Genomic DNA, 16,003 nt, shown 5'->3' on the forward strand with positions numbered 1-16,003 from the left:
GAGGTGTTGTCTAAAGTGGCTGTTTAACTTTGTCTTCACAGCAGTGTATGAGAAGTCTTAACTACTTCATATCCTCACCCAGACTTAGGTTGTTGCTCTTTTCATTTGAGGCATTCTACTGGATGTGTGATAGTTTTTCATCAAGTTTTAACCTTCATTTCTTTGGAGATATTTAGCATCTTTTCATTCCTTATTTAGTCATCCACAGTTTTTGGTGAGTTATCTGTTCAAATCATTTGCCCTTTTTAAAAAGGTTTTTTTTTTTCCTTAATATTCCGTTTTAAGAATTTTTTATTCTGATTACAAGCAGTTTATCAGATATGTTTTGGATAACTTCTCCTAGTGTGTGACTGATTTTTCATTTTGGAAACAATATATTTCTTAAGTTTTCTATCCCCTTTATTATTTTTATTGATGTAAACTGTTTAAGGTGTACAGCAAAGTGACTGCATTATATGTGTAGCTATTCTTTTTCAGATTTTTTTACAGATTATTACAAGATTTGAATACAGTTTCCCTGTACTATAGATTTTTTTTATCAATTTTATATACAGTAGGATGTATCTGTTAATCTCAAATTCCAAATTTATCCTAGCCTCCATTTTCTCTTTGGTAACCATACTTTGTTTTGTATGTCTCTGAGTCTATTTCTGCTTTATAAATAAGTTCATTTGTATCATTTTTTTTAGGTACTGCACTTAAGTAACATCATATGATAGATTCTCTTTCTGGCTTAATTTACTTATTATGATAATTTCTAGGTCCATCCTTGTTGCTGCAAATGGCAATATTTCATAATTTTTATGTCTGAGTAATATCCCATTACTGGAGTTCCCGTCGTGGCTCAGTGGAAACAAATCCAACTAGGAACCATGAGGTTGTGGGTTCGATCCCTGGCCTCGCTCAGTGGGTTAAAGATCCAGCGTTGCTGAGAGCTGTGGTGTAGGTTGCAGATGCAGCTCAGATCCTGAATTGCTATGGCTGTGGCATAGGCTAGCAGCTGCAGCTCTGATTAGACCCCTAGCCTGGGAACCTCCATATGCCATGGGTGAGGCCCTAGAAAAGACAAAAAGACAAAAAAAAAAAAACCCACTATTTATAAATATTACATCTTCTTTGTCCATTCCTCTGTGTATGGACACTTAGACTGCTTCCACATCTTAGCTATTATAAATAGTGCTGCTGTGAACATCAGAGTGCATGCATCTTTTCAAATAAGAGTTTTTGTCCTTTCTGGATATATGCCTAGGAATGTGATTGCTGGATGATGTGTTAACTCTACTTTTAGTTTCTTAAGGAACTCCATACTCTTATCCATAGTGGCTGTACCAATTTATATTGCCACCAACAGTGTAGGAGGGTTGCCTTTTCTCCACACCCTCTCCAACATTTATTGTTTGTAGAGTTTTTGATGATAGCCATTCTGACTAGTATGAGGTGACATCTCATTGTGGTTTCGATTTGCATTTCTCTAGTAATTAGTGATGTTGATTATTTTTACATGTACCATCTGTTGTCTTCTTTGGAGATATGTCTATTTGGGTCTTCTAATAATTTTTTGGTTAGTTTTTCATTGCGTTGTTTGTGTATTTTGGAAATTAATCCCTTGTGAATATTTTCTCCCATTCCGTAGATTGATTTTCATTTTGTTGATGGTTGCCTTTGCTGTGCAAAACCTTTTAAGTTTGATTAGGTCCTATTTGTATGTTTTTGTTTTTATATCCATTACTCTAGGAAATGAATCCAAAGAAATATATTGCTGCAATTTATGTCAGAGTGTTCTTCCTATGTTTTCTATATATGGTTGTTAGAGAATGTTCTAATTACGTTTTTTACATGTAAACTGAACAGTGTTCCCAGCACTACATTGAAAAGACTGTCTTTTCTCTGTTTTATATTCTATAACATCCTTTGTTGTAGATTAATTGACTATAAGTTTATTTCTGGGTTTCCTATCCTATTCCATTGATCTATATTTCTGTTTTTGTGCCAGTACCATGTTTTGATGACTGCAGCTTTGTAATATAGTCTGAAATCAGGGAGCCTGATTTCTCCAGCTGCATTTTTCTTCCTCAAGATTCTTTTTGTTATTCATGATCTTTGTGTTTCCATACAATTTAAAAGAATTTTTGTCCTAGTTTTGTGAAAAACGTCACTGGTAATTTGATATGGATTGCATTTAATTTGTAGATTGCCTTGGGTAATATGATCATTTTATATGATTCTTCCAATCCAAAAACACAGGATATCATTCCATTTGTTTGTTTTGTCTTCAGTTTCATCAATTCATCCATTTCATCACTGTCTTAGAGTTTCTGGATACTCTTTAGGTAAGTTTATTCTTAGGTATTTTATTCTTGTATTTCTTAAAATTTGACAAAATGACTTCATTTTTTTTCTTCCAATGATTCATGCTATTTTGTGTTCTATCAAGAAAGCTTTGCTTAAATCAAAGTCAAAAAGATTTTCTTTGTTAATTTTTTTTAGAAATCATGTAGTTTTAGTCATTAGTTTTAGATCTATGATCCAATGATGTGTTATTTACTGTATATGGTGTGAGATTAGGGTTGAGGTGCATTTTTTCTACATAAGGTCCAATTGTTTCTGCACCATTTGTTGAAAAGAATTTTCTTTCTCCCATTGAATTACCTGGCAGATTTGTTCAAAATCAATTAACCATAGAGATGCAATACTATTTCTGGACTGTTTATTCTAGTCTGTTCAACTATATGTCTATCATGTTGTATTAATTGCTATAGCTTAATGGTAAGTTGTGCTACCTATCTTCATACTCTACACTTTCAAAATAGCCTTGACTTTTTGGCCTTGGCATTTCCATAACTCTTTAGAATAAATCATCAGCCTCTTTAAAAATCCTGCATGGATTTTGATTGAGATTTCATTGAATCTCTAAAATAATTTTGTAAATTTTGGCATTATAACATGTTCACCCTCTAGATTGTATGAACACTATAATTGTCAGTAATAGTTTGCAGTTTTCAACACACACCTCTTATACAAATTATACTTATCTGTGTAGTGTATTTAGTGTATAGAAATGCAATCAGTTTCATATGTTAACATTCTGTCATTCTACCTTATAGTTTGCACAGTTTTAGTGGATACCTTGGATTTTCTTAGATGACCATGTTGTCTGCAACTAAGTATATTTTTCTTTATTCCTTTTAAATCTGTTCATTTTACTTCTTTTCGTGCCCTATTGTCCTAGTTAAGATCTCCTACACCACATTAAGTAGAGTTGGTGAGGGCAGACATTCTCTCGTTTCCTATCAAGAGACATAAAGCATCAGCTTTATGGATGATGTCAGCTGTAGGTTTTTCATCATATTGAGGAATTTTCCTTCCTACTGAGAGAAATTGAAAAAGACATAATTGGAGGAATATATCCATGGATCTGGAGAGTCACAATCTTTTAGATATCAGTTCTTGCCAAAGTGTACTACAGGTTCAATGCAGTTCTGATCAAACATTTTGGTAGATATTGAAAAGCTATTTCTAAAATTCATATGGAAATGTAAGTGATCTAGAAATGCCAAAACAGCTTTAGAAACGTTTGAAAAGTTGGAAGGATTATACTTTCTGACTTCAAGATTATAAAGCTACAGTAATGAAAAAACTGTGACTGAGTCAAGTTAGATGAACAGACAGCATAGAGAAAAAAGAAATAGATCCCCACAGATATGGGTAGTTGACATTCAACAAAAAAGAAGAAATCATTTAATGGAGAATAGCCCTTTCAACAAATGATTCTGAAAAAAATAAATTCACATATTGCAATATGTACAAAATTAACTCAAACTCTGGACCTAAGTATAATACCTAAAACTATAACATTTCTGGAAGAAAATATAGGAGAAAAGCTTTCTTATTAAAAAGAGGAGGCATAAAAATAATAAATTGGACTTCATCTAAATTAAAGAGTTCTGCTCTTTGAAAGATATTGTTAACAATGAAGAGATAGGCCACAAATTGGGAGAAAATATTTATAATCACTAATCTGATAAAGAACTTCAAATATTTCAGTATAAAAAACAAATAATCAAATGTTAAATATGCTTAGACTTTGATATGGAGAGAACAGATGTCCCAACATAATATGTAATAGATATTTTGGAGAAAGGGATAGAATTAATGAAAAGCTATATTCCAAATCATAACTGGTAATTACTGACAACTAAACACAGACATATATCTATCCTTAAATGGAAAGCAATGGCTTCAGTAAAGAGAAAATCTACTTATTCTCATATCTTTGCCTTAGAACCTATTTCAAAAATTCAAGTTACACTAGTTTTGTTATCAACAACATTGGAAACAAGAAGACAGTGGCACACTTGCAAGTGAAGTGGGAAATGCTTTCATTCTAGAAATTCTGTACCTACACATCTTGTCCATTAAGAGTAAGTTAATCCATAGTTTATAGGCTGTGTCTGAAAATAGCTACTTATTAGAGAATGACTTATATCAGGAAAGAAATTAATCCAGAAAGAAGCAGGGTATGTGTGAATATAACAAATGAGAACTACTTGTTGCTAGATCTAAATAAGTATTTGTTATGAAAAGAATCTTAATAATATGAATATTCCAGGCATTTTCCACATGGGCATTGGTGAATCTGAGGAAAATTAAAGCATGCAAAAATTTTGCATTGCTCTGGAGGAAATACAGTTACTAATTAACTGATTCTAGATATTAAATGAAATAGAAATTATAATGAATTACAGCATTATCTCATATAAGGACTGCTCAGTTAACAATGTTTTTCCATATAGCTCTTGCAAAACTATATAATTTTTTGGATATAAGTCCTTTTTCTTTTTTTGGTATATGACTTATTGCCTAAAAACACACTAAATGCCTTCTAAGATGTTACACATTTTCAAGCAAAGATACATTCACCAACTTACTAGACACACCTTCTAGTCAGAGAATATCATATGGAACAGATTTAAAATTCAAGTCATAGTTCAATGAACCAAAACATTTTTATTTGTGAATTTATGCCAAGTGAGAAGGATAAAGAAGAGCTGCTTCTTCAGCCTGTGCACTTTTTCCATATGTTTCAATGTGCCTTTGGGCTTAACCTTTATTTTCTTAGATTGATGTTTTTCTGTTCTTTCATTTTATTTATTAGAGTTTGACTATGAGGTAAATGTTAAGTAAGAAGGAGGTGCAGAATGATGAATGCACCTTCCAAAGAGTGAGCCTGTGCTCTTCTTCTCCACCAAACAGAACCTACTCTGAAATTTTCTCTTCATTCCGGGGGGAATACAACAAACCTGTATTACATTATGCATCTATTGATTTTTAAATTATTGCTTATATCTCATATAGAGTTGTTCAATTGTTCAATTTCAATATACAAACATATCCATGTGTCCAAATTATGCAGGTCTCTAGGCTTGAAATGGTGCACATCTAATTTTCCCATTAAAGTTGATAGACAAGGGTTTATCCATTTCAGCTCCACCCTGTGAAGTGTTTGCAAGTTACTACTGTTGCCATTTCAAGAAAAAGCCAGGAAAAGTGAAAATCATCAACCATTCTTGAACCTACCAAAGAACTCAGGTCACTGGCAAACTGCCCCTCCAAAATCTAGAGAGATACAGCACTGGAAATGTGCTTCCCTGGAACCAAAGCCACTGGAAGCCCTAAGTTGTTGAAGCACTTCCTGTGCTAGTAATTGTGACAAACTGCTATAAGCTGACTGCTAACTAGCTTGACCATGACAAATTCCTAGGGCCTTCAAAGGCGAGACCTTAACTTTCTTGGGCCTTCCTTCCAGGAAACCCACAGCTTTGCACAGTATGGATCCATGAAAAACCTCCAGTGGCTCTCACAAGGTAAAAGGGAAAGCGGCAAGGTAATGAGGGCTTATTTTATCTCTAAGGGGAAATAATTTGTCATAGAGAAATACTGAAACTTATTTTCCTCCCCTTGTAGTCCCTTCTACATTTGTATTTCACCTAAGAGGGAAAGAAAAAGTTAACAGGAGACAGAGCTTTGAGGAACTATATTGGGAATTTAGCACAGGGAAAATGGAGGGAGCTATATCCCCTGAAAAGGAACACAAACAGTTGTGAAGGCCACAACCTGTGACAGGGCTCCACTAAAAGACTGAGATTTCTTCCCTCCTTAAACCCAACAAGCAAACCTTCAGTATAGCAGAGACAACACTGAAAAGCTATAAAATATTGACCCCCACCACCAGAGACGTTGTGCAAGGAGAAGGCTTAAAACCAAGAGAGGAGAGAAAAATAACACATTAGAGGAATTTGGACTCTCTACTATCTATAGCGACAGCAACCATTAAATGCAGCCCAATTTATAACCAGATTACCCTAAATTCTGCCCCAAAAGGTCTATTTACCTCAATAGCAAGTATTGATACAACGTCAACTTTTAATTTAAAAAAAAAAAGGTACAGAGTTCCCATCGTGGCACAGTGGTTAACGAATCCGACTAGGAACCATGAGGTTGCGGGTTCGGTCCCTGCCCTTGCTCAGTGGGTTAAGGATCCGGCATTGCCGTGAGCTGTGGTGTAGGTTGCAGACGCAGCTTGGATCCTGCGTTGCTGTGGCTCTGGCGTAGGCTGGTGGCTACAGCTCCGATTGGACCCCTAGCCTGGGAATCTCCACATGCCGCGGGAGCAGCCCAAGAAATAGCAAAAAGACAAAAAAAAAAATTTTTTTAAAAAGGCACACCAAAGGCAAGAAAAGACAGTTTGGGGCCATAATACACTCATCATAGCCACATTTAGATTAAGTGAATTAACAGATAAGGCATTTTAAATAAACATGATTAATATGCTTACCATTCAAAGCATCTTAATCTTGCATGCTTTTAAGTGGGTAATGTCAGAAGAGTTGTGGAAATTAAAATCCAAAAGAAAATATTAGAAATCAAAAAAGAAATTTTAAATGCCTTCAGCAGGCTCACCAAGTACACCTGACATAGTCAAGGAAAGAATCAATAAATTTCAAGATAGATCAATAAAAATTTCCCAATTGAAACACAAAGATAAAAAATAACAGAAGAAAATCTAAGAACTGTTGGGGGAAAAATATATATATTATGCATATGTGTGCATAATATATGATCATATATACTATGTATAATATACATAATTGAAGTACCTGAAATAGAAGGAAAAGACTGGGGCAGAAGAAGAAATGTTTGAAGTAATAATTGCTGCAATACTACAAAAATTATTGACAGATACTACACCAGTTTTCAGAAGCTCAAAGAATTCCATGTAAGAAGAGAAAATATCCAAACAACCACACCCAAGTGTATTATATTCAACTGGAGAAATCTTGAAAGAAACTAAAGATGGGAAAAAAAAACCCTTTCTAATATAGGAACAAGGCTAATAACACAGAAAACTCCTCATCAGAATCCACACAAGCAACAAGATGGAGAAGTAGGACTTGAGCTCAACTACTCTCTTAAAAACATGAAAATCACAATAGCTGAAGAACCACTGACAAAGATGAGTGGAACCTACCAAAAACAAGGTATTTTACATTCAAAGACAAAGAAGATACAGTAAGATGGTAGGAGGAGCAGTTGCATGACATAATTAAATCTCATAGCCCTGGTGGACAACACACAAACTTATTTTTCTTTCTCAGAATTGCTTTGGCTATACAGGTTATTTTGCATCTGTAAATGCTACTGGAAAACTACTAGAGCTCATCAATGAATTCACTAAAGTTGCACGATACAGAATTAATACAAAGAAATCTATTCCATTTCTATACACTAACAATGAAATATCACAAAGAAATTAAGGAAACAATTGCATTTACCATCACAAAGACTAAAACACCTAGGAGTAAACCTACCTAAGGAAGCAAAAGACCTGTACTCCAAAAACTAATAGACATGGATGAAAGAAACTGAGATGTCATAAACAGATGGAAAGATATACCATATTCTTGATTAGGAAGAAAAAATATTTTCAAAATGACTATACTACCCAAGTCAAACTACAGATTCAAATCAATCCCTATTACGTTACCAATGGCATTTTTCACAGAACTAGAACAAAAAATAAAATAAAATTTGTATGGAAACACAAAAGAACCCAAATAGTCAAAGCAATCATGAGAAAGAAAAACGAAGCTGGAGGAATCAAGCTCGCTGACCTCAGACTATGCTACAAACCTACAGTAATGAAAACTGGATGGTACTGGCACAAAAACAGACATGTATATCAATGGAACAGGTTAGAAAGCCCAGAAATAAACCTATGGTCAACCAATCTATGACAAAGGAGGCAAGAATATACAATGGAAAAAAAAATTGTCTTTTTAATAAATGGTGCTGGGAAAATTGGTCAGCTACATGTAATGAAATTAGAATATACTCTCTAATATCATACACATAAAGTCAAAATTGATTATATACCTAAATGTAAGACTAGATACTATAAAACTCTTGGAGGAAAACATAGGCAGGACACTCTGACATAAATCACAGCAACATCTTTTTTGATTCTCCTCCTAGAGTAATGAAAATAAAACAAAAATAAATAAACTGGGATCTAATTAAACTTGAAAGTTTTTACATAGCAAAGGAAATGATATACAACATGAAAAGACAATCCATAGAATGAATTTCCATAGAAAATATTTGCAAATGAAGGGACCAGCAAGAGATTAATACCTATACTTTACAAACAACCCAATAAAAAATGAGAACACCTAAATAGACATTTCTCCAAAGAAGACATACAAATAGCCTAAAAGCATGAAAAGGTGCTCATAATAGCTAATTATTAAAGAAATGCAAAACTATGAGGTATAGCTTCACACCAGTCAGAATGGCCATAATCAAAGTCTGCAAACAACAAATGCTGGAGAGGTGCAGAGAATAGGGAACCCTCCTATGCTGTTGGTGAGGAAGTAAATGTTACAATTGCTATGGAAAACAGTATAGGGCTTTCTTAAAAACCTGAAAGTAGAGTTACCACATCATTCAGCAGTTCCATTCCTCAGCATCTATTTGGAGAAAACCACAACTTGAAAAGATATGTTAACTACAATGTTCATAGCAACACTATTTAGAATAGCCAAGACATGGAAGCAACCTAATGTTCATTGACAGAGGAATAGATAAAGAAGATATAGTACATATATACAATGGAATATTACTCAGCCATTAAAAAGAATGAAATGATGCCATTTGTAGCAACATGGATGGACCTAGAGACTGTCATACTAAGAGAAGAAAGTCAGACAGGGAAAGACAAATATTTTATGATATCACTTACATGTGGTATCTAAAAATGATACAAATGAACTTACAGAAATATATATACACACTTTGAAAACAAACTTACATTTACCAGTGGGGTAAAGGAAGTATGGATAAGTTAGGATTTGGGGATTAACAGATACACACTACTATATAAAAATAATCAACAGGACCTACTGTATAGTACAGGGAACTCTGCTTAATAGTCTATGATAACCTATATGGAAAAAGAATCTGAAAAAGAACTGATACATACATATATATAACTGAATCACTTTGCTATATACCTAAAACTAGCACAATATTGTAAGTCAACTATAATCAGATATAAAATAAAAATTATTTTATTCTTTATTCATCTAAAAGACATGTTTATGTTCAAAGCAATAAAGTACCAATGTATTGGTAACTATAGCATAGGGGTAAGTGAAATGTCTTACCAAAAGTTTACAAGGGACGGTTGGAGGGATTAGGAATACTCTGTTATAAGGTCTCTGCACTATACATGACGTGGTATAGTGTTATTTGAAAGTTGATTCAGATTTTTTTAATTTATGAATTGTCAAATCCTAAGTAAATCAATAAAAACATATTAAAAGGACATGGAAATGATATATCAAGATTTGATAAAAGAAAATCATATAAAATGCTCAATTAAAACCAAGGAATACAGAGAAATAGGACATGAAAGCATGCAAAGAACATATGTGATGTTTAGAAAACAGTTACAGCAATAGCAGATTTTAATCCAACTCTATCAATAATTACTTTAAATATAAGTGGTCTAAACACAACAATTTAAGTCCATGATTGTCAGATCAGAAAGAGAAAAATAATTATGTGCCTCTGTAAGAAAGCCACTTTAAATATAAAGGCCCTGGCTAAAGTAAAGGAATGGTAAATGAAACAACATGCTAACATTATTAAAATTAAGCTGAAGTAACTATTTAATTTCAGATAAAGCAGACTTCATAAGAGGAAATATTATCAGGGATAAAGAAGAATGTTATATAATGATGGAGGACAGTTCTCCAAGAACACAAAAATCATAAACATGTAAGTACCTAACAAGATAGCATCAAAATACACAAGGCAATAATTAATAGAATGGAAAAGTGAATACATTAGTCCACTATTATATTTGGAGATTTCAACAAAACACTGTCAGTAATTGACAGACTAGGTAGGCCAAAAATCAATAAAACATAAGTGACTTGAATGGCACTATAAATCAAATTGATGTAAATAGAATACTGCATCAAAGAACAGTAGAATACACATTCTTCTCAAACTCACACAGAATAGTCACCAAAATATTACATACTATATCATAACATATGGCTAAACAGTTTTAAAATAATAGAAAAAATGCAAAAAAATGTTCTCAGATTACCACAGAATTCAACTAGAAATTAATAATGGAAAGATAGCTGGAAATGACCTAATATTTGGCTATTAAACAACATATATCTAAATAATCACAACACATTTCTAAATTATCACATTTATAAATAATCACTAAGTCAAATAAGTTTCAAAGAAATTTTAAAATACTTCAAACTAAATGAAAATATAATGTCAAAACTTAGAGGGAGATTTATGGCATTAAGTTCATATATTGGAAAAGAAGAAAGATTTAAAGTTGGTAAGCTAACTATCCACATAAGAACACTACAGTAAGAAAAGCAAATAGAACCTAAAGCAAGCAGAGGAAGGAAATTATAAAAACTAGAGGAGGAATCACCAAGAGTTAAACCAGGAAAACACAGAGAAAATAAATGATGAAACCAAAAGGTGCTTCTTTGAAAAGATTAATAAAAACTGATAAGCCTCTAGACTGGCTAAATCTGAAAAAGAAGATACAAATCACAAATATCAGGAATGAAGGAGGGGTCATTATTGCTACTCCCACTAAAAGGATGAAAAGGAAGTATTATGAAAAAATCTATGCCAACAAATTTGATAACTTAGATGAAAGGGACTAATGTCTTAAATTTTTAAATTTACCATATCTCACTTAAGGAGAAATAGACCATTTGAATAGTACCATAACTATTCCATCATTTACAACCTTCCAAAAATGATATGACCAGGTCCATGTGGTTTTACTAGTGAATCCTACTATTACAGAAAAATACCAATTCACCATGATATCTCCCCAAATTTTTCTTTATGAGAGAAAAGAGAACACATTGTGGCTCATTTTATGAAGCCAGCATCACCCTAGTAAGAAAACCTGGTAAAGACACTACAAGAAAGGAAACTATAGGCCATTGTATATCAAAAACACAGACAAAAAGATTTAACAAAATATGAGTAAATTGACTTTAGCAACATATGAAAAGGATAATATAATGCTATTCAGTGGTATTCTTCCCAAAAAGTCAAGGATGGGTTGATCTCATAAATCAATCAATATAATTCACTGTTACCAGACTAATAAAAATCATATTTTCTTCATCTACAGATGTGGAAATTTAAAAAATTCAATGCCCATTTAGAATTTAAAAAAAAAAAAAACAGAATGAAGGGAAAGTTCCTTAATCAGTAAAGGATATATTAAAGAACCACTATTGTTAATAGTATAAGACAGTGAACACTTTCTTCCTAAGTTTTAGAACAAATCACACATGCCTACTCTTAGTAAATATGTGTGTGTATATACATATATATGTTCAACATTAAAATGGAAATCATAGCTGTTGCAATAGGAAGAAATAAACAACAGTTATACAGCTTGGAAAGGAACAAAACTATCTTGATTCACAGATGACATGTCTATGTAGAAAAACTTAATATAAAAAAACAAACTCTTGGAGTTAATAAGTGAGCATAGGGAGTTCCATTTTGGCTCAGCAGGTTACGAACCCAACTAGTATCCATGAGGATGTACGTTCAATCCCTGGCTTTACTCAGTGGGTTAAGGATCAGGCATTGTCATGAGCTCTGGTGTAGGTCACAGACATAGCACAGATCCTGTGTTGCTGTGGCATTGCCCAGCCACTGCAGCTGCAATTGGATCCCTATCCTGGAAACTTTCTATCCCATGGGTGCATCCTAAAGAAAAAAATAAAGTAAAAATAAATGAGTATAGACAAGTTACAGGATGCATGGTCAGTATACAAAAGTAGTTTTGCTTTATATAAGCAAAAAATTGGAATTAAAAAATTAATATAATTAAAATAGCACCTTAAAAAGAAATATTTATAAATAAAAAATATGTACAGGAGCTGTATGAAGAAAAATATAGATGGAATCCTCAGTGGGATAAGGATGAACCACTGTTGTTGGCTGCTCCTGTTCTCCCCTTATCATGTTGGTGCACTTATTTTGGGTTGGGATTTGGGGTGGCCCTGTCCCAGGCAGGCCACTTCTACCCCTCTGCTTCCAGACATTCTCGACCATCAGTCCAGGTGTTTAAAAAGGACCATAGGGACAGGATTAAGATGGTGGAATAGAAGGACTGGAACTCGCCTTTTCTCATAAAAACAACAAAATTACAACCAAATGCTGAACAACCTTCAACCAAATGGACTGGAAACTTTCAAAAATGATATCCTACTCCTGAAGGCAAAGAGGACACCATATCAAGATGGTAGAAGGGGCAGTTATGTGATATAAGCAACCCCATATCATCCAGGTGGGCAGCCCACAGACTGGAAAGTAAATGTATCACAGAGACTCACCTACAGGAGTGAGAGTTCTAAGCCCCACACTGGGTCCCCATGCCTGGGGATATGGCATTGAGAGAAAGCCCCCAGAGCATGTGGTATTGAGGGCCAGTGGGGGCTTGTGTGCAGAAGCTCCACAGGACTGAGGGAGATGGAGACCCTGTTCTTGAAAGGTGCACACAGGCTTTCATGTGCACTGGGTCACAGAGGAAAGCAGAGACTCCATAGGACTCTGGGTTGGACCTGACTGCAGTTCTTGGAGGATATCCTGGGAAAATAGGGGTTGACTGTGGCATGTTGTGGGGGGAAGACCTTGGAGGCAAAGGTCTCGGGAGTGTTCATTGATGTGTATTCCTCTATAGGTGGCCATTTTGAGAAAATATGGCCCCACCCTTCAGTGCTAAGAAGGCCCAGGTGGGATCACAGCCCCACCCATCAGTAAAAAGGCTACCTAAAGACCCTCTAGGCACATGGCCACCTCTAATCTCACCCAGAGACAAAGCCCCCCCCCACCAAAGGGATAAGAATCAGGTCCACCTACCAGTGGGCAGTCACCAGTCCCTCCCATCAGGAAGACTGCAGCAAGCCCCCAAACCATCTTCAGCCACAAGGGGGGCAAACATCAGAAGTAAGAGAGGCTACAACTCTATTTTCTGCAAAAAGGACACCACACCAAAAACCTATAAAAATGAAAAGGTAGAGAACTATAACTCAGATAAGGGGCAAAGAAAAAGCCCCCCCAAAAAACAGCTAAGTGATCTGGAGACTATCAACCTCCAGGAAAAAAGACTTTAGACTGATGATAGTGAAGATGATGCAGGACATTGGAATTAGACTGGAGGAAAGGATTGATAATTTACAGGAAACATTGAGCAAAGAAATACAAAATTTAAAATTTAAGCAAGCAGAGAGGCAAAACACAATAACTGAAATAAAAAAAAATCATTATAAGCAACCAAAAGCATAATACAGGAGGAAGAAGAACAAATAAGTGAGGTGGAGGACAAACTAGTGGAAATCACTTATGTGGAACAGAAAAGAGAAAAAAGATTGAAAAGAAATTAAGACAGTCTCAGAGAACTCTGGGACAATGTTAAACACACCAACATCCAAGTTATTGGGGTGCCAGAGGAGGAGAGAAAGGGACAGAAAAAAATATTTGAAGAGATAATACCTCCCTAATATGGGAAAGAAACCACACTCAAGTCCAGAAAGTACAATGAGTACCATATAAAATAAACCCAAGGATTAACACCCTGACACACATATTAATCAAACTGACCTAAATTAAAGTCAAAGATAAAATCTTGAAAGCAGCTAGGGAAAAGAAACAAATAACATAGAAGGGAACCCCAATAAGGTTATTGGCAGATTTTTCAGCAGAACCTCTACAGGCCATTAGGGAGTAGAACGATATACTTAAAGTGATGAAAGGAAAATACCTCCAACTGAGATTACTTTACCCACCAAGGCTTTCATTCAGGTTTGAAGGAGAAATAAAAAGCTTTACAGACTAGCAAAAACTAAGAGAATTCAGCAACACTAAACCAGTTTTACAACAAATACTAAAGGAACTCTTCTAGGCAGAAAAGTCCACAACTAGAAACAAAAATACTACAAATGACAAGGGTCACCAGTAAAGGCGTATAAACAGTAAATATAGGAAATCATCCATGCATAAATATGCTACCAAAACCAGAAACCATGAGAAAAGGAGGGTAAAAATGCAGGACACTGGAGATGCACTTGCAATTAAGAGACCAACAACTTAAAACAATCTCATATATATAGACTCTTATATCAAAACATTGGGGTAACTGCAAGCAAAAATATGCAATAGGCACACACAGAAATAAGAAAAATCAACCCAAATACAACACTAAAGATAGTCATCAAACCAGAAGAAGAGAGAACAAGAGAAAAAGGGAAGAAAAAAGAGCAACAAAAACAAATCCAAAGCAATTAATAAAATAGTAATAAGAACATACATATCAATAATTAACTTAAATGAAATTGGACTAAATACCCAATCAAAAGACAGAGACTGGTTGAATGGATACAAAAACAAGAACCATATATATGCTGTCTTCAAAAGACCCACTTCACTTCTAGGGACACATACAAATTGAAAGTAAGAGGATGGAAGAAATTATCCCATGCAAATGGGAATCAAAAGAAAGCTGGAGTAGCAATGCTCATATCAGACAAAATACACCTTAAAATAAAGAATATTATATGAGACAAAGATATTACATAATGATCAAAGGATTAATCCAAGAAGAAGATATAACAATTATAAATATATATGTACCCAACATAGGATCACCTCAATATATAAGGCAACTGCAAATAACCTTAAAAGGAGAAATTGACAACAACACAATAATAGTAGGGGACTTTAAGACCCCACTTACAGCAATGGACAGATCAACCAGACAGAAAATTAACAAGGAAACACAGGCCCTAAATGAAGCATTAAACCAGATGGATTTAATAAATAATTATAGGACATTCCATCCAAAAGCAGCAGAACATACATTCTTCTCAAGTGCACATGGAACATTCTCTAGGATTGATCATATTCTGGGCCACAAATTAATGCTTGGTTATTTTAAGAAAATTGAAATAATATCAAGCATCTCTTCTGAATACAATGCTATACAACTGGAAATCAACAACAAGAAAAAAACTGCAAAAAACACAAACACGTGCAGATGAAACAATATGCTACTAAACTACCAATGGATCACTGAATAAATCAAAGAGGAAATTAAAAAAAAACCTAGAAGCAAACAACAACAAAGATACAATACTCCAAAACTTAAGAGATGCAGCAAAAGCAGTTCTAAGAGGGAAGTTTATAGCAACACAAGTCTACCTGAGGAAACAAGAAAAAGCTCAAAAAAACAATCTAACTTTACATCTAAAGCAGCTAGAGAGAGAACAGACAAGACCAAAATTTAGCAGAAGGAAAGAAATCAAGCAGAAATCAATGAAATAGAAACAAAGAAAACCATAGAAAAGATCAATGAAATGAAAAGCTAGTTCTT

The 16,003-nt window shown here is 34.3% G+C and overlaps 1 protein-coding gene across 1 annotated transcript in view; it reads left to right on the forward strand.

The window, feature by feature from the left end:
- Nucleotides 1-2,128: 2,128 nt before the first annotated feature.
- The window catches only part of LOC146396898 (uncharacterized), a 58,184-nt gene continuing 44,309 nt past the window's right edge, over nt 2,129-16,003 (forward strand). The window contains exons 1-2 of the mRNA XM_084997400.1: nt 2,129-2,330; nt 5,807-5,864. Of these exons, the coding sequence (XP_084853526.1) occupies nt 2,219-2,330; nt 5,807-5,864 (170 nt within the window). The 5' untranslated portion in view covers nt 2,129-2,218. The remainder of the gene's footprint in view (nt 2,331-5,806; nt 5,865-16,003) is intronic.

The sequence above is a fragment of the Sus scrofa genome, chromosome 14 (genome assembly GCF_054392235.1).
Source record: "Sus scrofa isolate SSC_HxYL_T2T_F1_AM1 chromosome 14, Sscrofa_HxYL_maternal_Yorkshire_Landrace_v2.0, whole genome shotgun sequence".
Classification (NCBI taxonomy): Eukaryota; Metazoa; Chordata; class Mammalia; order Artiodactyla; family Suidae; genus Sus; species Sus scrofa.